Here is a 20,283-nt window from a genome sequence, read left to right as displayed (position 1 = left end):
TATAAACGCCATATCCAGCTAATGAAAATGCCAAAAAATACAAGATTCTCGCCTAGTTCACACCACCAGTGCCGAAACGTTCCATCTTGATACGGTCGGCCCCCACGCCCTTCTCCTTGAGAGCCGCCTGGATGTCCGTCATGAATTTATCAGGACCGCAGATATAGTATTCGGTCGCAGGGCTGTCAATAAACAGCTCAGTGTTTGCGTCCAACTTGGTCAAGTCAACTCGTCCGATGTGGTCGAAATCGTTGCCCTCTTTCTCGCCCTCCGCCGGGTGGCTGGTGAAGAATGTTGTTTGGAGGTTGGGATGGTCCGTCTGCAATGCAGAGAAATGGTCCTTGAAGGCCCGCGCGGCGGATGTGCGTGCGCCATGGATAAAATGCAGCTTGCGCTTGGGAGACGCCGAATTGGAAGTCAATGTGTTCATGATGGAAGTCAGGGGGTCAAGCCCACACCAGCAGAGATAAGAACAACAGGACTGGCAGGGTTGGCGTCGGTAGCAGACAGGAAGAAATCACCACATGGGTGAGAGACGTTGAGCGTGTCCCCCTTGTTGAACCGGTCATGCAGGAGATTCGAAACATAGCCAGCGTGAGTAGCCGGGGCCGAATCAGTCGCGGCCAGCCCCTTCTCCTTCTTCACGCTGATGCGGTAGTAGTCCTGAGAGGGCTTGTCGCTGAGCGAGTACTGACGGGGCTGGAGGTACTTGAGCTCCGGTACCTCGATTTGCACCGAAATGTACTGGCCGGGGCGGAAAGTTGGTAGCGGTTTGCCGTCGACCGGGGCGAGATAGAAAGAGGTGATCTCATCCGATTCATTGACTTTGTCGGCAATTTTGAACTCACGCCAGTCAGTCCAGCCGTCATTCTGCTCGTATATTTGGCTCTCGCGGCTGATCATAATATCTGCTAGTTGCCAATATGCCATCTCCCAGGCATCCTTGATCGCGGGCGTGAGAGCCTCTCCAAGAACCTCACCCATTGCCTCAAGAAGGTACTTGCCGACAATCTTATAGTCGTCGGGCTTGATGTATAGAGAGACGTGTTTGTTGCAGATCATCTCAACGGCCGGCCCCAAGGCTCCCAAGTTGTCGATATTCATGGCGTATGCGAAGAGGGCGCTAGTGAGGGCACGCGGCTGGTGGCCATTGATTTGGTTCGGGATGTTGAAAACGTTGTTCAGCTCCGGGTGGACAGTCAGCATGTTCTTGTAGAATACTGTCGTGATTTTGTTGCCATGCTCCGTGAGAACTGGAACTGTCGCTTTGATAAGCCTGACTTGGTCCGAAGTCAATCCCGCGTTGGAACCCATGGTGATCGTTGGTGCGATTGTAAGTTTGGTTCAACGAAAGCCGTTGATGAGCGCCGCCGGATTTATATAAGGGGGGAAAAAACCAGTGTCTCCACTCCGTTATACAGATGTATCACTGCAGGAAGACTTGCGGACTAAGAGCCGGTTGTTGGCCAGCGATTTATCTCCACGCGCACGCGGGCCCGTGGCCCGGGCCAGCAAGGCCCGCGCAGTAAGTGAAACAGCGCTTGTCTCATAGGCTCACCCTTTGGACGTCTAGAGATAACGAGAAAGGTGCCCCTGAACGGGTATAGCGGTTCGGTTCCGTGGAGAACGATTTGTCCCGATAAAAACAAGCATCTCCGCGGAGGGATCACTAAGCGGCGGGAGGCGGTTCGATGGCAGCTTCGCCGGGCAAGAGTTTTCTCGGCGCGGGAAAAGGCATAAGCCACTGGTATTTGCTGGGCATTCTCCGAAATTATGTGTTTCTTTCAGCTTTCTGGTGTTATCTTTGGTAGTTTAACTTCGATATCAAACTTCAATACTTCCCAACTACCACTACCTAATAAGGTTGGTCGCTGTTGTCAAAGCGTCGATCATGCTCGGGAAGACCCCAATAAACCGAGACTGATAACAATCATGTTATTTAAATGCATTGTAGCCATTTATGATAATGATCATACTTCTCAAAAAGAATAGACGTTCGTTGCCGCGGTAGCAAACTGTCACGTCTAGCTCCGACTAGAGGTCCCCCGCCTGTCACGCACTGGCCGCCCCATCCCGACCGTCAGCCCACGAACGAGAATTCTTAGGAACTAGAGCGTATGGAATTGTGCCGAATATGACGCCAGTATCTAAGGGTGCCGTGTATCCGCCAGTGGTCATGAAAGAATTATCACTCTAATCGTGAGCTTTTGATCAGCGTGCAGTGAATGTTAGGGTTCACTGGGGGTATGCTCGAAGTCTGCGATGATCGGTAATTCGCAGCAAGACCTATTGAAGCAGGTAATCTTTCTTTCCACCGTTGTCAACATTACTGATAATCTACTACTTGAAATCTTTCAGGAAAGTGCCTAAGTCAAAAGTTCATTCTTAAGGGCTTCTCAAATGTTTTATCTCCTGGTGACTTCCGGCCCCTGCGTGCGCCCAAGGAATGAGATGCAACTCAAACATTTATGGCCGGAAGATTTCATAGGAAGAAAAACGGTAGAAAGTCAGCATAATTTCTCCGAACGGAATTATCCGGTTTTCTACTACTTGTCCTGATTCAAGAAGGACCATCACGATGAATCGTAATTCGATGAGCCCATGATCTAAACCATTACAGTGATAGGAGCAGCAAAGATCTCCGAGTCCAATCAGTGTTCGTCCCCCACCTGTTACCTCACTCGATGGAGATGATCATTACGGGAAGCCCATTGACAGACTCGCATAGCGGTTCTAGACACTCCTGGCTCGTCCGTTTGCGGAAGGCCGGGTGTTCCCGCCCAACAACGAGCTGGGATTGGCCAAACACAGACATGGGACAACTCAAATATTGACCTCACCACTGCTCATCGAACAGATCTTGACTCGATCATTTAGGAGTATATCGCCCAAAGTGGACAACGAAGTCTCAGACAAAAAGGCTATTCAGCGGCGTTGAAAACGCCCGTTCCGCCTATTCTCGCTCGGCTCCGCACCAAGACCGCGTCGATCGATGATACATGCATCTAGCTTCTACTGAGGAGAATCTTGGTAGTGACGTCGGTGATTAGCGGATGAATTGAATAAATATCTTGTTCCTAGGTTGTAGAGGGGTTGGCTTGAGCTTTTCTGAGTTGAACTGAAGAAAAGTCGCTTTCCCTCCAAGCGCATTGAGCTGAGACTAGGCTAGTTGCTTTCACTCGATCAGTTGTTGAAGCCCATAATACCGACAACATGCTATTCCACAAGCGCCAGTCATCGCAGGGTTCTTCCCTGGCTGGGCCGTCTGGTCCCGGCGGTCGCAGCCAGCTGCCCATGATCCAAATGCCGGACAGTATCCGATTCAATGTACTCTGCATGATCGGCGAGTTTGTCGGCACATTCTTATTCCTCTTTTTCTCGTTTGCTGGAACTCAGGTTTCGAATACACCTATGCCTGTTCCCGGATCATATCCAAATACTTCCAACCTTCTTTACTCGTCTCTTGCTTTTGGTTTCTCTTTGACTGTCAATGTCTGGGCCTTCTTCCGCATCACCGGCGGTCTCTTCAACCCTGCGGTAGGGATTAATTTGATTCTGTGTGTGATTCCTTCTGATGATAGATAGGTTACTCTTGCGCTTTGTCTTACCGGTGGAATGCCCGCTCTACGTGGCTTGATGGTGTTCCCTGCTCAACTGGTTGGCGGCATTGCTGCAGCTGGTGTCGTTAGCTGTCTGTTCCCGGGCCCCTTGAACTGCGCTACTCGACTTGGTGGTGGTACTTCCATCTCGCAGGGTCTGTTCATTGAGATGTTCCTGACCGCTCAACTTGTGCTTGTTATTATCATGCTGGCAGTCGTCAAGCACAAGTCGACCTACCTAGCTCCGGTCGGCATTGGTCTCACCTTCTTCGTTTGTGAGATGATCGGTAAGATTATGGTTCACACCACCTTCCCATATAGACCCTAATTAAGTGAATATTACAGGTGATTATTACACCGGCGGCTCTCTAAACCCCGCCCGATCCCTGGGACCGGATACCATCAACCGCAGCTTCCCCGGATATCACTGGATCTACTGGGTTGGTCCTTTGCTCGGTTCCCTTCTTGCCTCTGGCTTCTACCACCTGCTCTGCTTTGTCCGTTGGGAGAATATCAACCCCGGTCAGGATTACAACGAGTGGGAGACCAAGGCTCGCAAGGACTCTATCCCCGCCTCGGAGAACACCATGAACGATCCCGTTCACAATGGCAATGGTCATGGATATGTGCGCCAGCCGACGAATGAGGCTCCCCCCGACCAGCAGGTTTAAATCTAATTCAGAGACAAAAGCGGCCTCGGAGTCAATGATTCCCATTAATGGGGTATATCATTGTTCGAATGAGATTTTTTGACGTGACTCCCCTTTGACGGCGGATTATCGTATATTTATGATACCTATGGAGATCATTGTGCTTCTCTGATGCGGCGGACGGGACGGCAGGGCGCATCGAAATCGTTCGCAGGTCATGTTGTCATGTTGTCCGTTTTGCATATGCTTTATTCTATATAATTTCAGATAATTAATTAGCCCTTTATGTCTAGCGAGTCGTGATGGGGAACAAACGCCATGCGAGAATTATACGCGCGCAGAGAAACCCAATCATTTTCCGTCAGGGGAGTGACTCTATAGGTATTTGGTGTGCAGACGGAGCATCAAAATCGCAAGCGCAAGGCTGCGACTGGGCTCAGTGTGACCAAGTGTAACTCGACGCGACAATTATTTGCCGTTTCTCTAAAGCCAATAAGATACACGTTAGCTGCATAGGTAGAGCGTGATGGCCCCTAATTGCAGGAAAGACCAGCCGGCTCAGTAAGCAGCATGCCATCTGTGTGACGCGCTTGAATACTGCAAACCCACCTGCAACATGTTTGTACCATTGGGCACATAATGGGAAAGTGATAACCAGGCCGTCACTACTCGACATGGATCAATAATGGGCTCGCTCCCGATCAGCACCCCGCGGCCAATGAGGCGGGAAAAGGGGGTTGAAAATGAGTGTTGCCACGAATTGGCGAACAACTCAACAGTCCCCACCAAGCCACCACTAACCTCGAATGCAAGGATCGGCTGTCGGGGTGGAGGAATGAGAAACGCCGGTGTCAGCAACCTCGACGCGACGAGGGAACACCCTCATCTCCTGCAAGTCAGACCTGCAGAAGAATGTGCTGCAATCTGCGAAGCGGTCCTATCCAGCCCAGCGCTGGATGTAGCTAGGCCTTCGCCGGCCCGTTCTAGCGCGGCCCGCGAACTAGTCGAAAGAATCGATGATTTGCAGCTCCACCCATCCCCATCCCTGCCCACATCCATATCAGGCAAGGCCGGGCTGGGACTCCACCTTTAACCCGCCGGGGTCTTGAGACGCTTTAAAGCAGCCTTTCCGCCGTACGTGTCGCTCTACCCAACCGTATCTGAGTCGCTGCTCGCCATGCTCCCTACTCACCCGGCGAGGAGAGATGGAGGGGACCCCGGAGCCATGAACTTGGCTACCGCGCCAGGCCCCGCGGATTCCGGCGACTTGCAGTTGCTGGGTGAGTTTGCTTCAACTGCGGGGAGTGAGAGCTGACGGTCGCATGCTGATCGTTGTACAAAGCCAAGATGGGGTACAAGCAGGAGTTGAAACGACAGTATTCCACGCTGCAGGTGTTTGCGATCGCGTTTAGCATTATGGGCCTCGTTCCGTCCATCGCGTCGACCCTTGCGTTTTCGCTGCCAGCTGGACCAGTTGGTATGGTTTGGGTATGCAAGCGCGCACCATTGAACTACTCGTCCTGTAAAGTAGGTGGCTGACTCGCGATTGGCATAGGGATGGTTCACCGCAAGTATCTTCATTTTCGTGGTTGCATTGGCAATGGTATGGTTTCTTTTTCTCAGGAATCCGCCGACGAAATAGTCGTTCACATTTTGTTTGTAGTCAGATCTGGCATCTGCAATGCCGACGGCTGGGGGTCTGTATTTTTGGACCCATTATTTTGCCGGCGACAGGTACAAAAACTCCTTGAGCTTTTTGATTGGGTATAGCAACACGCTTGGCCTAATTGGTGGTATATGTTCGGTAGACTGTGGGTTGACTGAGACGCAGGGTTCGTGCGGGAATCTTGAAGGCTGACTGACATTTCTAGATACACTTTCTCTAATGATTCTTTCCTGTGTTTCTATCGTCCGCGACTCGGACTGGGCGGCATCACGCGGGGTCGTTTACGCCGTTTACGTGGGACTGATCCTCCTCCACGGACTTTCGGCTGCTCTTACAGGCCGTGTCATGCCCACCATCCAGACCGCCTGCATTTACATCAACATTGCTCTGATGATCGCGACCGTGATTGCATTACCGGTCGGGAAAGTAGCCCGAGGTGGATCACTTAATTCAGGGGATTATGTCTTTCGCCATATTGACAATGAAACCGAATGGCCAACTGGGTGGGCATTTATGCTTGCGTGGCTGGCTCCAATTTGGTCAATCGGGTCATTTGATTCCTGTGTGCATATGAGCGAGGAGGCTATGCATGCCGCTAAAGCAGTGCCACTGGGGATTATGTTCTCTGCCGGCTCAGCATTGGCCTTTGGATTCTTGGTACTGTCCGTCATGGCTGCTACAATGAATCCGGACGTGTCGCAAACTCTCAGCACCAAATTTGGGCAGCCAATGGCGCAGGTAAGACCAGAGCATCTAATCTGACCTCTGTATATAGCGGCTAATTGGTATTTGCAGATCTATTATGACGCGCTTGGCAAAGATGGCGCTTTGGGCTTCATGATTGTGCTATGCATCGTCCAGTTTCTGATTGGTCTTAGCTTGGTAAGTTCATATTAATTAAAGCTTCGGTAACATGCTGAACCAGAAACATAGCTTGTTGCCGCATCACGCCAGGCATGGGCATTCTCTCGTGACGGCGCCCTCCCATTCTCGACCTTCTTTCGCCATGTCAGCACACACATTCAATACCAGCCCGTGCGAGTGATTTGTGGCCTGGCGGGGATCAGTCTGGTCTTGGGCTTGCTGTGCCTGATTAACAACGCCGCTGCGAATGCCTTATTCTCTTTGTTTGTTGCTAGCAACTACTTATCCTGGGGCATGCCGATCTTCTGCCGTCTGGTCTGGGGCCAGGATCGGTTCCATCCTGGGGAGTTCTATACTGGCCGGTTCAGCAAGCCCATCGCGTGTATCGCTGTCATCTACTTACTTTTCGGTGTGGTTCTGTCCATGTTTCCGACTGCGGGCCCGAATCCCGATCGTATGTATTCCTTACGTCACTTTTAGCGTCCAATGTCGTGTGCTAATTTTTCATTGTATAGCACCGGACATGAACTATACAGTCGTCATCAATGCGTTTGTTTGGATTGGGTGTATGGTGTATTATTTTCTTTTTGCCAGGCACTGGTTCACTGGCCCGCGAATGACGGTGGACGAGAACTGTGTGACTGATTCTGACAATACTACTGTCGCTCCTGTTCAGGCAGCGGCCTCGCTGCCTACAAAGGAAAACTGGACGGCGGTTATTTAGGCCACTTTGATATTGGCTACTAAAACTCGGAGGGTGCCTTGTAGGTTCCTAGACTATGCAAGTAGGTGGGAAGCCTAGCTGAGCGCCCAAAAGTCTTGTGAATCACATGCCTGGTATCGAACATATTAAAGTCTGGGGAACGTAGTCAAGGAAAGAGCTCTCGCTAGCCGGTAACTCATCTCTTCTCGATTCATGGATCGATCAATCTTTGAACCCTTCGCGCCATTCCAGATCCTCATCATGTCCTTCAATGTCTACACAGCCGAATACATCGGTGTGCCAAACCATGAAGCCATCTACATTGAAACCCAACCTGCCACCCCGAGCACGCGAGCAGAAGGTGTCCTCTATCATGTGACAGGAACTATACTTCGCGGCATGGATTACACCCCCAGACCCACAGTGGACCCTGAACTCGATGCTTCGCATGTACCGGGCACCAAAATAAAGATTGGTACGATCGCAATGGAAGATTTGGCCAGATTTGAGATTGAGTGCTGCCAAGCAGTTCCCCCGCCCCGTCCCCAATTGGCTCTCGGTGGCAAACAACTGTATCCTGGCACGCAGCTCTATCGCTGCGGAGACTGGCTCCGCGACGTCCAGAAGCTCGCATTCGAAAAGGGGATCATCAGACGGTGATTACGGTACATCAAGTCCAAAACGAATTTGCCCTGTCATTATCTAACTCAGAACAAGAAACGAAGTACAGTGAATGTCTTCGGAAGGCTTTTCAAGCTTAGCAAGACTCGAAAGATAACATGCCTTGAAGGGGTTGGTTTTCAGCGGTGTCAACGCAAGATATTAGGCTGGGAATCATAAGGCGTGAAGTTACGATCCCTATTGTATTTTGAATCATTTTTTAGGAGATATGCGCTCAGGGACACCTTTGAAATCGATTCAATGGATAACACATTCCTAGTAAAAGACCGAGGAGTAAACAACCCGCATCATCAAATACTCTAGAGTATACTCGTCCATAATATCCGGGATGAGCTCTAGCCAACCAGGCTTCAACTGGCAATGAACCGTCGAATTGCAAAAGTCCCAGCATTCCGGGTACCAGCCAGAAAGATTCCAGTCAATCAGTGTGATTTTGAAGTCGCTGTTTCCATCCTCTTGCAGTCCATTGCGTTCAACCATGATATTCTTTGGTTGAAGGTCTCCGTGAGTGAACACAATCTTGTGGTCTTTGAGGGTGCGAGCAATCATTCCTCGCAGTAGTCGAACGTACTGAGGGGAGTCCCTCACACTAAGCGTCGCCAAGATACCCTGATTCATCTGCTCTTGATTCTCGAAAGGCCCCGACATTGTTGGATTGTTATCAGGGGAGGAGAGCACACCGTCGAGATAAGGCTGGCGCCCCAAGTTTCCAAAGTACCCCTGATCTGGGATATCCCGTAGTTCATCAAGTACGGCTCTAATCCGTTTGCTGATTGTCTTTTTCTCCGTTGGCGTGAGCGATGGTAAGCTTTTTCTAGATCGGCGCCTGGGATGTAATCCATAATGATGTATCTCTTCTGAGTTTCCAGATCGAAGAAGTGATCGTAAACCTTTGGCACCGGAACGTTGCTGTTTTGTGCCACGAATTTCATGTTCTCTGCCTCTTGTGATGGAATCCTATTGCCTATCTTGACTGCGAAGCGTTCCCGAGCTCGAACAACCTTGATATCGTTTGTCGGAATACTCAGCACATCAGGTGAAGCTTCAATCTCCGCAACCGTCGGTAGATCGGTTTCCTGAGGCGCAACGGTGGCCATGCTGTCAATCTGGAGACGGTGTTGACCAGCAAGGCTCATGGGGGAAAGAGGAGGAGAAACACAGCTGAGTGAGAGATGTGGGCAGCTCTTACCGTAAATGGCGTTGGGTGTTGACCGGAAAATCCGTCCAGCGTATTCCGCGACCATGTGATCTAGCCTAGGCGTAACCACCCAAAAAACCTCACGATTTGAGAAGCCAATTTGCACGTTCCATTTTGTGTCCTGATATATCCAAACTTTATTAGGATGAGCAGCCAACTGTTCCTAGCCTTTAGTGAAATAAGAACCGATAAAGTCTGATACACCGTGAATATAGAGAGCCTGTGTCAGAATAAAAGACAATGAGAGCCATGGGGCCTAATAAGTCACTTGTATCATATTTTAGCCATGGCGATATTATCAGCGATGCCCTAGAGGAAACCACTGACGATTGTGGTTCAAAGGCACCAAATCTGAGAGGCATATTCGAGGAAATTATACCTGACTAAAACGATCCTTGGGAAAATCGACATTTGAAGGTCCTACGAAGACTCGGCAAAGGCAACAAGGTCGAAGTGCTTATGCTTAGGCTCACTGAAAACGTCCAATCCAATTTCAATCACGATGCGATCAGGTCTGCCAGTCATTTGGGGTAGGCGGCGGAGCAAAAGTACGTTAAGTTACCACTACATACATGTCTTTCGACAAGGGACGATACAATTAGAAATCATTCTTGTTGTTAGGTAAAGCTGCAAAACTTTGAGTCACCCTCTTTCATAAATAGAGCATACCAATATTTGCCAATTTTGTGTGCTGGATCAGCAAACGGTTCTTCACTTGACATTCCCCGTGTGGAGCGCGCTAAAAATAGGCCCCGGAATGACGTCGGACCCCACGCTTCCCCTCAACCTGAAGCCAGGGGAGAAGGACCCTCAAATCCAACAACATATCAACTGGGAGTACTTGGCTCTCTCGGCACGCGCACGATATTTGAACCATATCATTTTCTGCCTTGAGGGCTTCAGCATTACCATGAGCCAAGGCCGCGATGTGCCTAGGGAGTTAGAGGGCAGCGACAGCCCCCAGGCACCACCCCGAGAAAGAAACGAGCCAGCCGAGCCCTGGAACCAAAGACCCCAGAATATCCAATGGAAGCCCGCGTCGCGGAGTACCGAAGAGACACTAGCTGAAGGACTCTCCAACGAGGATCTATGGATGCTGATCCGGCGATTTAACAAGGTAGGTGCAGCGACTAGCACCGGAGTCTACGAAGCTGACACGTGATCAGCAAATATACCATGTGAAAGCCGTCCATGACGCGACCAGTCAAACTCTCGATTTGAATCGAGCAAAGGACGAGCAGTTTCCACCTGAGAAGCTGCGCATGACGATTGAGCGATTCTACACGTCTGTTATTGTGGGTCTGACGGAGCTCTTTCGACATGTTGGGCGACTGCGATCGTGGAAAGACCCGGCTCGGACGTCGACTTTTACTATTGTATGCCCTTTCTTTCGTTGATGAACGAGTTACCTTGTGCGGACATTCTAACGGTTAAAGGTCTACTTTGCTTCATGGCACTTGAACCTACTCATCCCTACGATGTTGAGCGTCTTGATAGCGTTAATAATGTTTCCACCCATCCGACCGATTCTGTTTCCTGTTGCTCTAGCAATCAAGGACCTAGAGACATTCAATGGTAAAGCATCCAACATTGGACAGCCTGAATCCCAGGATAGTCTTACTGGAGCACCGGAAACCCACAAAGGCGAGGCGGCCGAACAGGAGGCCAAGAACATGATTGACAGTGTCGCGACCATTGCTGTGGAAAGTGCTGCAGGGAGGTATGGTCAAGCTGTACCTGAAGATTTGGATGAAGTGCCCACGGCGTCTGAAGCAATTGACTTAGGGAAACTGTCCGAAAACGCAAAAGCTGGTGACTCGTCTGAAGATGAGACGAAAAAGCCAGTAAAGAATAAAGTGTCGCGCGGAACTGATAAAGCTATGCGTGTCATCAGTGATATCACAGACATATACGAAAAATTTGCAAAGTGAGTTGAATCTCTACCCATTCATCAACTTGAAGCCATCCGTTGACAGGTTAACAGTCTTCTTTCGCCCACTCCACCATTTTTTCTAGTCACATCACGCTTGCGTATATCAGGCATCTTGAGCTTTATTTGCTTGACACTCCCTTTTACGTCGAGCTATTGGATTAACAAGGCTATTGGATTTACCATCGGGATCGGTTTCTTTGGCGACCCACTCTTCGCATACGGAGCAGATCTATTGACTCAGAAAATTCCAGACTGGAAAAGCCATCTGGACATCCAAAAGTATGACTTTGGAGTTCGCTTCGCATTTGATGCTCTGCTAATACTGAAATAGGACACTGTTGGAGGGTGTCCCCACGAATGCGCAGCTCACACTGACCCTATTCCGAATCGGGGAGATCAATTCGTCTCCATTACCACCACCGCCGAATTCTGGAGACAATGAACCATCGTGGCCTATACCCCGCAAGAAGTCCAAAGCCACTGTTTCCACCCAAGCTAGCGAGCGAGACCTTTCACTTAACGCCCCAACACAGAATATCCATGAACCTCTTCCGGAAGTTAAGCCAAAGCGAAGATGGGTGTTCAAGGTACTTAGATTTGTGCGTCGCACCATCGCAACGGCAATTCGCGGCCACATCGCATTTGACCGCGCTATGGCGATTGCAGGCTCAGCCCATACAAAGCACCTGATCGGAATGCTACAAAAGAGAGGTCTTGTCTCGACGCCATTCGGACCTCTCAAGTTCGATGCAAAGTTCGAAAAGAAGAGAGGCGCAGCAGTGATTGACTCAACAAAGGAGCCACCAATCCTATACTTCACGACTTACCAGTCAGCCGGACTTGATGATTTACGCGTTGAAAGTCGCAAGAAAAATTCTGTTCTGTTCCAGATTCCTGTTACCGACATCCAGGAGTTGAAGAAGACCGAGGGGCTGGGATGGAAGGGAAAATTGATTGTGGAGTTGACGGCCGGCAGTAAAGAGGCAGCCGATGGACTGGTGATCGTTGGGAAAGAGGAAGGGCAGACGTTCCACCTCACCGGGATGAGATCGCGGAACCAGTTGTTCAACCGGCTAATTGCTATTGATGCGCAGTTTTGGGAGAGTCGATGAGAACTGAGGACCTATGATTTATTGGTAACAAGCCAATACCAAATTATCATCTAGCTTAGGTGGTTTTACAACATTCTCCCGTTTGCAAATCTCAACCCAATCACGTTCGAATCAACAGTTTCGAGTGCCCTCGTCTTTAAGATATTCTAGGTCGCTTGCATCCCCGTCCCTTCTGTGTTGTGATCTTTTTCTTCACTCCATTCTCGTTTGCACACTCTCTTGGCTTTCTTCACCCGTTTCCCTGTGACAGCAGTGTGTGTTTTAATCATTAAGTAATCGAGTGAAGGTATGGAAGATGTTCATTGTACTCTATATACAGTATCAAACGCCAATATACAACCCATCTTTCTAGCCCAGTGCAAGCCGGATTTATAAACAAGTCAATGAAAGTCGTAAAAAGGAAGCGTGACCAATCTCAATATTCACAAGGAAGTGATCGAAGAATAGATGTTGTTCAGGTCCACACTCATTTACAGAGCGACCATGACACCGAGAATACCCGCCATACCGGCGACGGCAGCGCCCATGGCCTCAGGACGAGAGACAGCACCGCCGGTGCTAGTAGAGGCGGAACTGGAGCCAGTTTGGGTGCCGGTGGTAGATGCACCAGAGCTGGAGGAAGCTGCGGAGGTGATCGTGGAACTGACGGTAGTCGTCTGGCCGTCAGAGTTGGTGGTCGTGAACTGGCTGACGAAGGTGGAAGCACGACTAGCAGCTTCGGAGGCAATGGACTCGCCGGCGGACTTGATGGAGGAACCAGCGGTCTCAGCTGCGGAGATGATGGAGGCAGCGTCCTTGGTGATGGACGAGACGGCGGCGGAACCGCCGGTCTCAGCGGCGTTGGCGAGAGAGGTAGCTGCGGCGACAACGTCTGAGCCAATGGACTGACCGTCGGCGGCGGCTGTAGAGACGGCGTTCTCGGCCTCGGAGATGATTGAGTTCACGTCAACGGCGAGGGCAGCAGTAGCCAGGAAGAGGGCGGAGGTGAGAATGGAGAACTTCATGGCGAATTGAGTTGGTTTGAGTACGGTATGTCCTTCGGTACGGGGGTATGTATAAGGCTGGGTTGAAAAGGAGGTTTTTCAGTAGTGTACACACGATTTTGGGGGCAGCCCCAGGAGGTCCTTATATGTGCCGAAAGGATGTGCGAATTTCCCACCCAAATATAGATAGAAATAGTGGAGTTGAGCTGCTAGGCACCGGGTGTGGAAGTGGCAACATGACCTCAGCCGGTTTGTGGAAACGAAACGGAGCTATTCCCCACGAGCGATCTGCGGCTGGGCTGCGCCGAGTGCAATTGCAGAATAGTTTCATTGCGCCCAGACACACGGCCGTAACGAACCTTGGGCAGGCCAATCGTCATTTCGCGGCTCCACCTGCGAGGCCGGTACGGCCGGCGATTTGTTTCATATCTTTCCCGCCCCGTAGACTACGGGCGGGAGGCCTGCGAGATCCAAGCCCTGTAGGTAGGGTCTCGTGCTTGGGTGCTGGTGCTGCATGAACGCGTTGACATGCATTTCGTGAGCTGGAGTGGTTGGAACAGCCTTGATCTCAGAGCCGATTTTAGAAACGCGTGTTGCTGAGTTTTCTGCTGCCTCCACGGCCTCCCAAGAAAGACATTACGGCTGGGACCCACTGCAGGTGTATGTCGCCGCAGCCCTCCGAGGGGTCTCCTGAGGTGGACGGCCTTGTTGATTATGGCGAGGCTCAGTGGCATCCTTCCGTCAGTGGCTGCTCGTTGGAGAACTTCCCCAGTGGGCTCCACCAAGTCTCGTCCCTGAAGAGGGACTAGCGCGAAGCCCCTCCGTCCGGCGTAAATGGCGCTTCATTCAATTGAATCAGGACTTGTTTCTGATGAAGCGGGCCAAGAGTCTGGGATGACGTTTCCACATCGGAATGTTAGACAGCAAGCACGAGGAAGCGCAAGATTGGCCTGGATCTCGTCGGGATGCGACCGAGAGGCGAAGCCATCGGAATCCAGCGGATTGCAGGCCTCAGGCCGCAAACACAGCCACGTTCACGTGCTTCTAAAAACAGAATTGACACCTAAAAGATCGGGCGGTGATTACAGGGGGATGCAGCCGACAGCAAATTCGAGAAGCCGAAAGTCCAGTCATTACCTGGGCCCGGGGTCCACCAGGGACGCCTGAACACCATTCTGGCACGCTTGGAAGTCTGCGGTAGCAAACTAATTACCCCATACGGCTGAGATCGACGACGCAACATGAATCACGAGGGCAACCCATCGCAGAAGGAATATAATGAGACTAGGCGGAAGGATTTCTTGATTCTAATTCCAACGCTCGAGGTACCAACCTAGGGCAGTAGCCATCCATTAATGCCTATATTTAGAATTCGAATCAATCCTATGTCATATGTCCAAATGTTATGATATGCACAAGCGGAAACACCAATAATCAAGAATCTGCCATCCAAACTTGGAATGGAACAACTTAAGCAGCAAATTCACCATAAGCCTGAATGATAGCCTCCCATCCACCAGCGTGATCAGTCTCCCGGGGATTACTCTTTCCATCCAATACCATCACATCCGTCTGGCGCGTGCCGATCGAGTACCAAACAAGATTCTGCGGCGCACCCGTTACCCGCATCATATTAGCCTGACACTTGCCTTGACACGGCTCATTATATAGACCGTTCCAGTAGCCGTCAAAGAAAGCCCACGCGGCGGAGTTGTACAACGCGATGTTTGATCCCCCATCTACGTTAGTCGCTAGCGCAGTTCGGCACTTATCATCATCTGCTCCGCACCAGGAGAAGTCTGGGTCACCGAGTTGTGCGTCCGCGGTCCAGGGCGCCGGTGCTTTCTCAAACTCGCCTGATCCCTGCATGTAGGGTGACTCGCTTTGCAGGAGGCCAGCGTAGACGTTCGCAGCTCGGTGGAAGTTATAGTTGTATAGCCAGTGGTGCTCGGACCCAGTGCCGGTGAGCCAAGTGCCCTTTGTAGACTCGACAAGAATACCACGTCCAGTGGAAACGATGGTTAGAAGCGACTTGCTGTCCAGGTTGTGGTCTGCGGTCCATCCCCAGAAGTTCTCGATGTATGCAGACGAAGTCTCGGTCAGGTGCATCACCATGAAGGCAGCCATGCAGTCCTTGGGGTCTTGTGAAGTGCACACGTCGGATATGCTTGTTTCGGCAGTGCCTCCAATCATGACCAAGCTATTCCAGAGTCCAACATCACCGGGCTGCTGCCCGGCGGCGTTAATCTCAACAACCTTCGCTCCGGGCAGGATCTCCCCCACCGAGAACCGCATGTCCTGGATTTCAATTAAACCAACGTCTCCAGGGTTGCCAAGGCGGACGACTGCTCTGGGGCTGGCGGGGTCTTTGAAAGTATCACCATAGGCGGAGATGACAGGCCACGCCTCGCCGACGATACGAGATCCAACTGGAATGTGAATCGTGTCTGATACTCGATAGACTCCGAAGGGAATATAGGTGATCTTGCAGTTCGCAGCGTTTCTAGCGAGAATTGCGTTCAAGGCAGCGGTATCATCCGTGACGCCATCCCCCTTGGCAGTCTGTCCGGGGGCCGTCTTCACGTTGACAATATCGTCGCCGCTGAATCTAGCGTATGTCGGTTGAGGCTTTGTAAAGTACCTCCCGTTCACAAGCAGCTGCGGAGATCGCTGAGTAGTCCACTCAGCGCCGGCTACATATGCACCCGGTACCATAGTGCCCCAGACCCAGGTGTCGACATGCGCCGTTGCCTCCAAGCGGACGTGACCATTGGTATCAACGGCAATGGGGCTCTTCGAGTTGTATTCCAGGTTTTGAATAAGGAGCTGGCTGTTTTGGTTGCCGGTATCGTGTGAGGAATCATAGAAACGAATGAAGGGACCGGAATTAGTGGACACGGAATCCAAAATAACCAAGCTGCCAAGAGCGTTGGATGTCATATTGATACCTGTGCCGCAAGATTCAAAGAAAGCGCTTTGCAACAGTACGGTAAATCCACCCGCTGCTTCGAAAGCAGTGCCGCACGAAATAAAATGGACGTTTTTGAAGTTGACTTGCTGGTTCGAGTTGATTATGCCAGTTGCCCCGCCGATGATAGTCTGCCTTTGTTAGTGGGAGCTCTTAGCGATAAGATCGGTACGCGATACTTACCACGTCGGTAACAGCAATTGTCGAGCCAGCAACGATGTTAATACCCGTGTGCAGACTGGAACCAGTGGGCATACGAATTTGTATGTTGGTTAATCCAGCCCCCTGGGCCACACCCCATTGTAAAGCGGTGATTGATTGAGTTGTTGGCACAGTGGCTGTATCCAAAATGACGTTCTTCATCAACATCATGAAGCTAGTCTCTGGGTTGCCGTTGTTCTTGTCGTAGCCCATAATGAGGAACTCGCCTTGGAAATATGGTGAAGCCCTGATGATAGGAGGGTTTCTTGGGTCACCAACAATAATTGTTCCAACCGTGAGGGTGAGCGTACTACCCAGTTGGTAAATACCGCCGGGGAGGAAGACCTCAGCTGGATGGCGAGTGACACCACTTCCCTTGCGAGTACCGCCATTTCCATCGTCATCAATGGCCTTCTGCAGCTTGGGTGTTTGGTCGCCCGATCCGTCATTGACAACATTGTAATCCATTGCATTACGGAATACAGGGTACGGGTTGGTGCCATTGGTAAACGGCGCGTGTCCCGCTCCCTCACGATTGTGGTCCTGATCATCAAGCCAATAGACATCTGCAAACTTCGGTGCGGGCCCAGGGCATGTCTTTGTTGCCGCAGCATTTGATGGACCAGCAGCGCTGGAAGGGGCATCAACACTGCTTGGAAGAGCGGCTATGCTCGAGCTACTCGAGGGGGAGAAGCAGACGGGGTTGGTGGAACAGGTGTGCTTGGTAGAGCAGATGGACTTGGTGGAACAGATAGCGTTATTTGGACAGTCTGTGGTGGTTGAGCAGGCGGTGTTGTCGACTGGCTTGGAACAGTCGGAGCAGGTATCGAACTACCTGAGCTGGAGCTGCTGGGTAGTTCAGCGGAAGAACTAGTATCACTCGAACCTAACATGGCAATCCTTGAAAGTGATGTTAGCATCATATCACATCCTCACGATCCAAAGTCACATACTCAGCTGCCAAGCTCAGAAACCACGGCGGTAAACTCATTCTGGGCGCTTCCACAGCCCCAACGGCAGTGCCCTTGGTTTTTCCAATGGGAACAATCGCGCTGGAGGTCGAAATGATCAAGGCTGCTAAAGCAACCGAAGAAAGTTGTCTCCGCATCTTCGATCAACCTCAATGGCACAATTAACGCGCTGTGAAAGTGGAAAGAAAGATGAAAGGAAGACAGTAAACAAGGTATGACAGAAAAGAGAAGATCGGGGTCCAGATGCCCAACACACAGCAACGCACAGGCAGAGCCCATTGCAACTGGTATGCGCGTGCTTCGATAACATCCATCAGGAATGCGGCTTTACGTTTGGGCGGTTGCTCCCTGGAGAAGGTCTAGATCGACCCCCTTGCGCGAACCAGTATCCGAGGAACGTGCCGGACAGGTGGCCCCGCGACCGACGGGCATGGCTACTATTGAATCGGCTCAAAAGACTCATGTTGTCACTTTTGGCCTCACAGATGAGATATGGTCTGAAAAGTTTCAGCTATGGTGTTGGCTCTGTGGAGTTTTGATCTTACTCGTTTAGGAATGGGGGATCTGTAATGCGATTCTCCGCCCTAGGGTCGCCGGGTTTGTTTCGAAATTCCTGAAAAAATGCGAGTAAACTAGGAGCATCATTCAGAGGGCGTCGAATGTGACCAAAGCAGAGAATATGTACTTCATGATCCGTGTAAAGACCGGAAACCAGGAAACTTGCATGTATCGGGTGAGGGGCTAGCATGAATCAAGGTATATTCACCGGGTAGGACAGGTTCAGTATATCTCGTTCTAAGGCTACTATCTTAGGACGGACGGTTGATTCTAAATAAAGGACAAGATTAATTAGTAGTATTAAATCCTGTAGTGATGGGGGAAATCGCGGTAGGGAGGAAAGGACAGACCGAAGAGTTTACGGCGTTAAGGGGTGATGCTAAAACTCAAACGGTCCACTGGAGGAATGAGGCAGAAAGAACAACGTTTTATAGGCGTATAAATTTACAAGACCTCGCGCATAAACAAGCGTTAATTGTCCCTTAGCTAAAAAGGCTCTGTGCGGTCGTCGCCCAATGGGGAATAACATTAAATAATAATTCTCACCCACTTTCTCACTCTATCCACTACGCGCTCTCATTCCTCATCCTAGTCATGTTACGCGATGCTTAATGAGCGCTTAGCAGGCGACACCCATCTAAATATGGAACTGCAGATAACAATAGTATGCTAGTGGGATGGATTGAGGGTCGACATGGGTTTTCTCAACTTGCTTTTGGTTCTAATATTGGTTGGCTCTTGGTGATCGCGCTATGAAATGGCCCGGAAGCCTTACGAAGCTGCTTACCACCGACGTCAAATTCTGAAATTCTGAGCCCATGATCATTCGGTCGAGACACTCTGCGAGGGTCCCAAATTAAAACTCTTCGCCCCCATGGCTAGGCACGAAGAAACTCATAAGGCGGACAGTGAGCGCCCAATTGCAGTCAGAATTCGGTACTCAGAGCAAGCGCGAAAAGCAGCAAGTCTCAGAATACTGCAATCGGTGTCAAAATTCAGGCCTAGGAAGACAACTCCCCCTGCGTGGTAAGAGTCCAGTCTCTAGACTGTCGGCATGGGATCTGTGGAGATCGGGGGCCTTACCTGCAGCTCACGCCACATCAATACTGAAAATAGATTCATGGTGCGTCATGCAACCTGAGCAGGCGATCATCAAATTATCTTAGCGAACTTGGGAAAGCGGTCTGGCTGTTTTATGCTTGCGACCGCGCTGGAGTATGTATGTGCTTAGCTTCAGAGCTCGACCATTTCGCTGTTCGGCTGCCCGATTCGACGCTTGCTAAGCCTCGCCGACTCCATGATGTCTCATTCAATTGTATTATATCCGATATGACGTGTATTTCCAAGTCCTCATCGCATGACGGGATGCCTAATGAAGGCACAAAGTTGTATGTGTTTGAATTCCAGAACGGGATCCAAAGGTATAAATATCACGCTCAGGGCTGCCCGTAGATGCTCCTTTTCATCAGATAAGATTGAAAAAGCACCACCATTATACATCAAACTACCCTTCAACCCCTCTATCAAATTCTCGAAAATGAAGTTTACAGCTATCGCTTCTGTTCTTCTGGCTGCCAGCTCGGCATTCGCCGCGCCTTCAAATGCCAAGCGCTCCACCTCTCTTCAAATCACCGATTTTCAGGCTAGTGCTGCTGATCCGGACAGTGCTTCCATGCACTTTGTCCTCACGGATCCCAACTATCCTGACGATACTCCCACTGACTGCAACTTGATTTGGTAAGCCGAGCTATACCCCATGTATGTTTAAGATTTCGGTGACTAATGGCGAGCTTAGGTCTTACGGCAGCCTGCCAAAGGAGGGGGCGCGGTGCAACAACGGGGAGTACTACATTAAGTTCCCCCAGGGTGCTCCCGACTTCAATCTTTTCACTTTGGAACTCCAACGAGTAAGCGGTTCGATCCCAGAGGATGGCCAAATCCTACTGAGTTCAAACGCCAACGGAGGCGCTCCCGGAACCAAATGGATCTGTGTGAACAACCCTGTTGAGCATGTCAAGATTCGCTGCCACTACGAGGGCACTCTTGATATCGAAGTTTGAGGAGTATTTCTATCGGAGATAGCAGGATGGATTTAAAGGGAAGCCGGTACCAAGGAGAGGATTATTTGTCATTTCAGGTATCTTACTATGATTTCCTCCTTCGCTGTTTCATATTAGACTAGCTTGCAAATTGGAA

General features: G+C 50.6%; 8 protein-coding genes across 8 annotated transcripts; 4 read left to right on the top strand and 4 right to left on the bottom strand.

Annotated features, from left to right (window-relative positions):
- Positions 1-52: 52 nt before the first annotated feature.
- On the bottom strand, positions 53-1,314 carry fhpA (flavohemoprotein; the record flags this gene model as incomplete). The annotated part of the gene is made up of 2 exons (XM_056691289.1): positions 53-394; positions 457-1,314. The coding sequence occupies 2 exons, from the start codon at positions 1,312-1,314 to the stop codon at positions 53-55; spliced, it is 1,200 nt and encodes a 399-aa protein (XP_056538995.1).
- A 1,899-nt stretch (positions 1,315-3,213) lies between these two features.
- On the top strand, positions 3,214-4,270 carry N7482_009164 (uncharacterized protein; the record flags this gene model as incomplete). The annotated part of the gene is made up of 3 exons (XM_056691288.1): positions 3,214-3,537; positions 3,586-3,886; positions 3,945-4,270. The coding sequence occupies 3 exons, from the start codon at positions 3,214-3,216 to the stop codon at positions 4,268-4,270; spliced, it is 951 nt and encodes a 316-aa protein (XP_056538994.1).
- Positions 4,271-5,426: 1,156 nt separating this feature from the next.
- On the top strand, positions 5,427-8,142 carry N7482_009163 (uncharacterized protein; the record flags this gene model as incomplete). The annotated part of the gene is made up of 9 exons (XM_056691287.1): positions 5,427-5,529; positions 5,592-5,737; positions 5,805-5,852; positions 5,913-5,946; positions 6,121-6,653; positions 6,711-6,797; positions 6,849-7,233; positions 7,295-7,494; positions 7,735-8,142. 9 exons carry the CDS (start codon positions 5,427-5,429, stop codon positions 8,140-8,142), a joined length of 1,944 nt encoding a protein of 647 aa, XP_056538993.1.
- Positions 8,143-8,418: 276 nt separating this feature from the next.
- N7482_009162 (aminoglycoside phosphotransferase family protein) lies at positions 8,419-9,299 on the bottom strand (the record flags this gene model as incomplete). The annotated part of the gene is made up of 2 exons (XM_056691286.1): positions 8,419-8,793; positions 8,844-9,299. The coding sequence occupies 2 exons, from the start codon at positions 9,297-9,299 to the stop codon at positions 8,419-8,421; spliced, it is 831 nt and encodes a 276-aa protein (XP_056538992.1).
- Positions 9,300-10,118: 819 nt separating this feature from the next.
- Positions 10,119-12,406, top strand: N7482_009161 (uncharacterized protein; the record flags this gene model as incomplete). Its single annotated transcript, XM_056691285.1, has 5 exons — positions 10,119-10,478; positions 10,528-10,737; positions 10,798-11,288; positions 11,346-11,573; positions 11,626-12,406. 5 exons carry the CDS (start codon positions 10,119-10,121, stop codon positions 12,404-12,406), a joined length of 2,070 nt encoding a protein of 689 aa, XP_056538991.1.
- Positions 12,407-12,876: 470 nt separating this feature from the next.
- N7482_009160 (putative GPI anchored protein) lies at positions 12,877-13,410 on the bottom strand (the record flags this gene model as incomplete). Its single annotated transcript, XM_056691284.1, has 1 exon — positions 12,877-13,410. The coding sequence occupies one exon, from the start codon at positions 13,408-13,410 to the stop codon at positions 12,877-12,879; it is 534 nt and encodes a 177-aa protein (XP_056538990.1).
- A 1,449-nt stretch (positions 13,411-14,859) lies between these two features.
- Positions 14,860-17,026, bottom strand: N7482_009159 (glycoside hydrolase family 55 protein; the record flags this gene model as incomplete). Its single annotated transcript, XM_056691283.1, has 2 exons — positions 14,860-16,488; positions 16,541-17,026. 2 exons carry the CDS (start codon positions 17,024-17,026, stop codon positions 14,860-14,862), a joined length of 2,115 nt encoding a protein of 704 aa, XP_056538989.1.
- A 2,598-nt stretch (positions 17,027-19,624) lies between these two features.
- N7482_009158 (uncharacterized protein) lies at positions 19,625-20,147 on the top strand (the record flags this gene model as incomplete). The annotated part of the gene is made up of 2 exons (XM_056691282.1): positions 19,625-19,824; positions 19,883-20,147. The coding sequence occupies 2 exons, from the start codon at positions 19,625-19,627 to the stop codon at positions 20,145-20,147; spliced, it is 465 nt and encodes a 154-aa protein (XP_056538988.1).
- Positions 20,148-20,283: the final 136 nt, after the last annotated feature.

Source organism: Penicillium canariense (assembly GCF_028826845.1).
Source record: "Penicillium canariense strain IBT 26290 chromosome Unknown utg000007l_segment0_segment0, whole genome shotgun sequence".
Classification (NCBI taxonomy): domain Eukaryota; kingdom Fungi; phylum Ascomycota; class Eurotiomycetes; order Eurotiales; family Aspergillaceae; genus Penicillium; species Penicillium canariense.
This window is presented reverse-complemented; position numbering and strand designations above follow the sequence as displayed.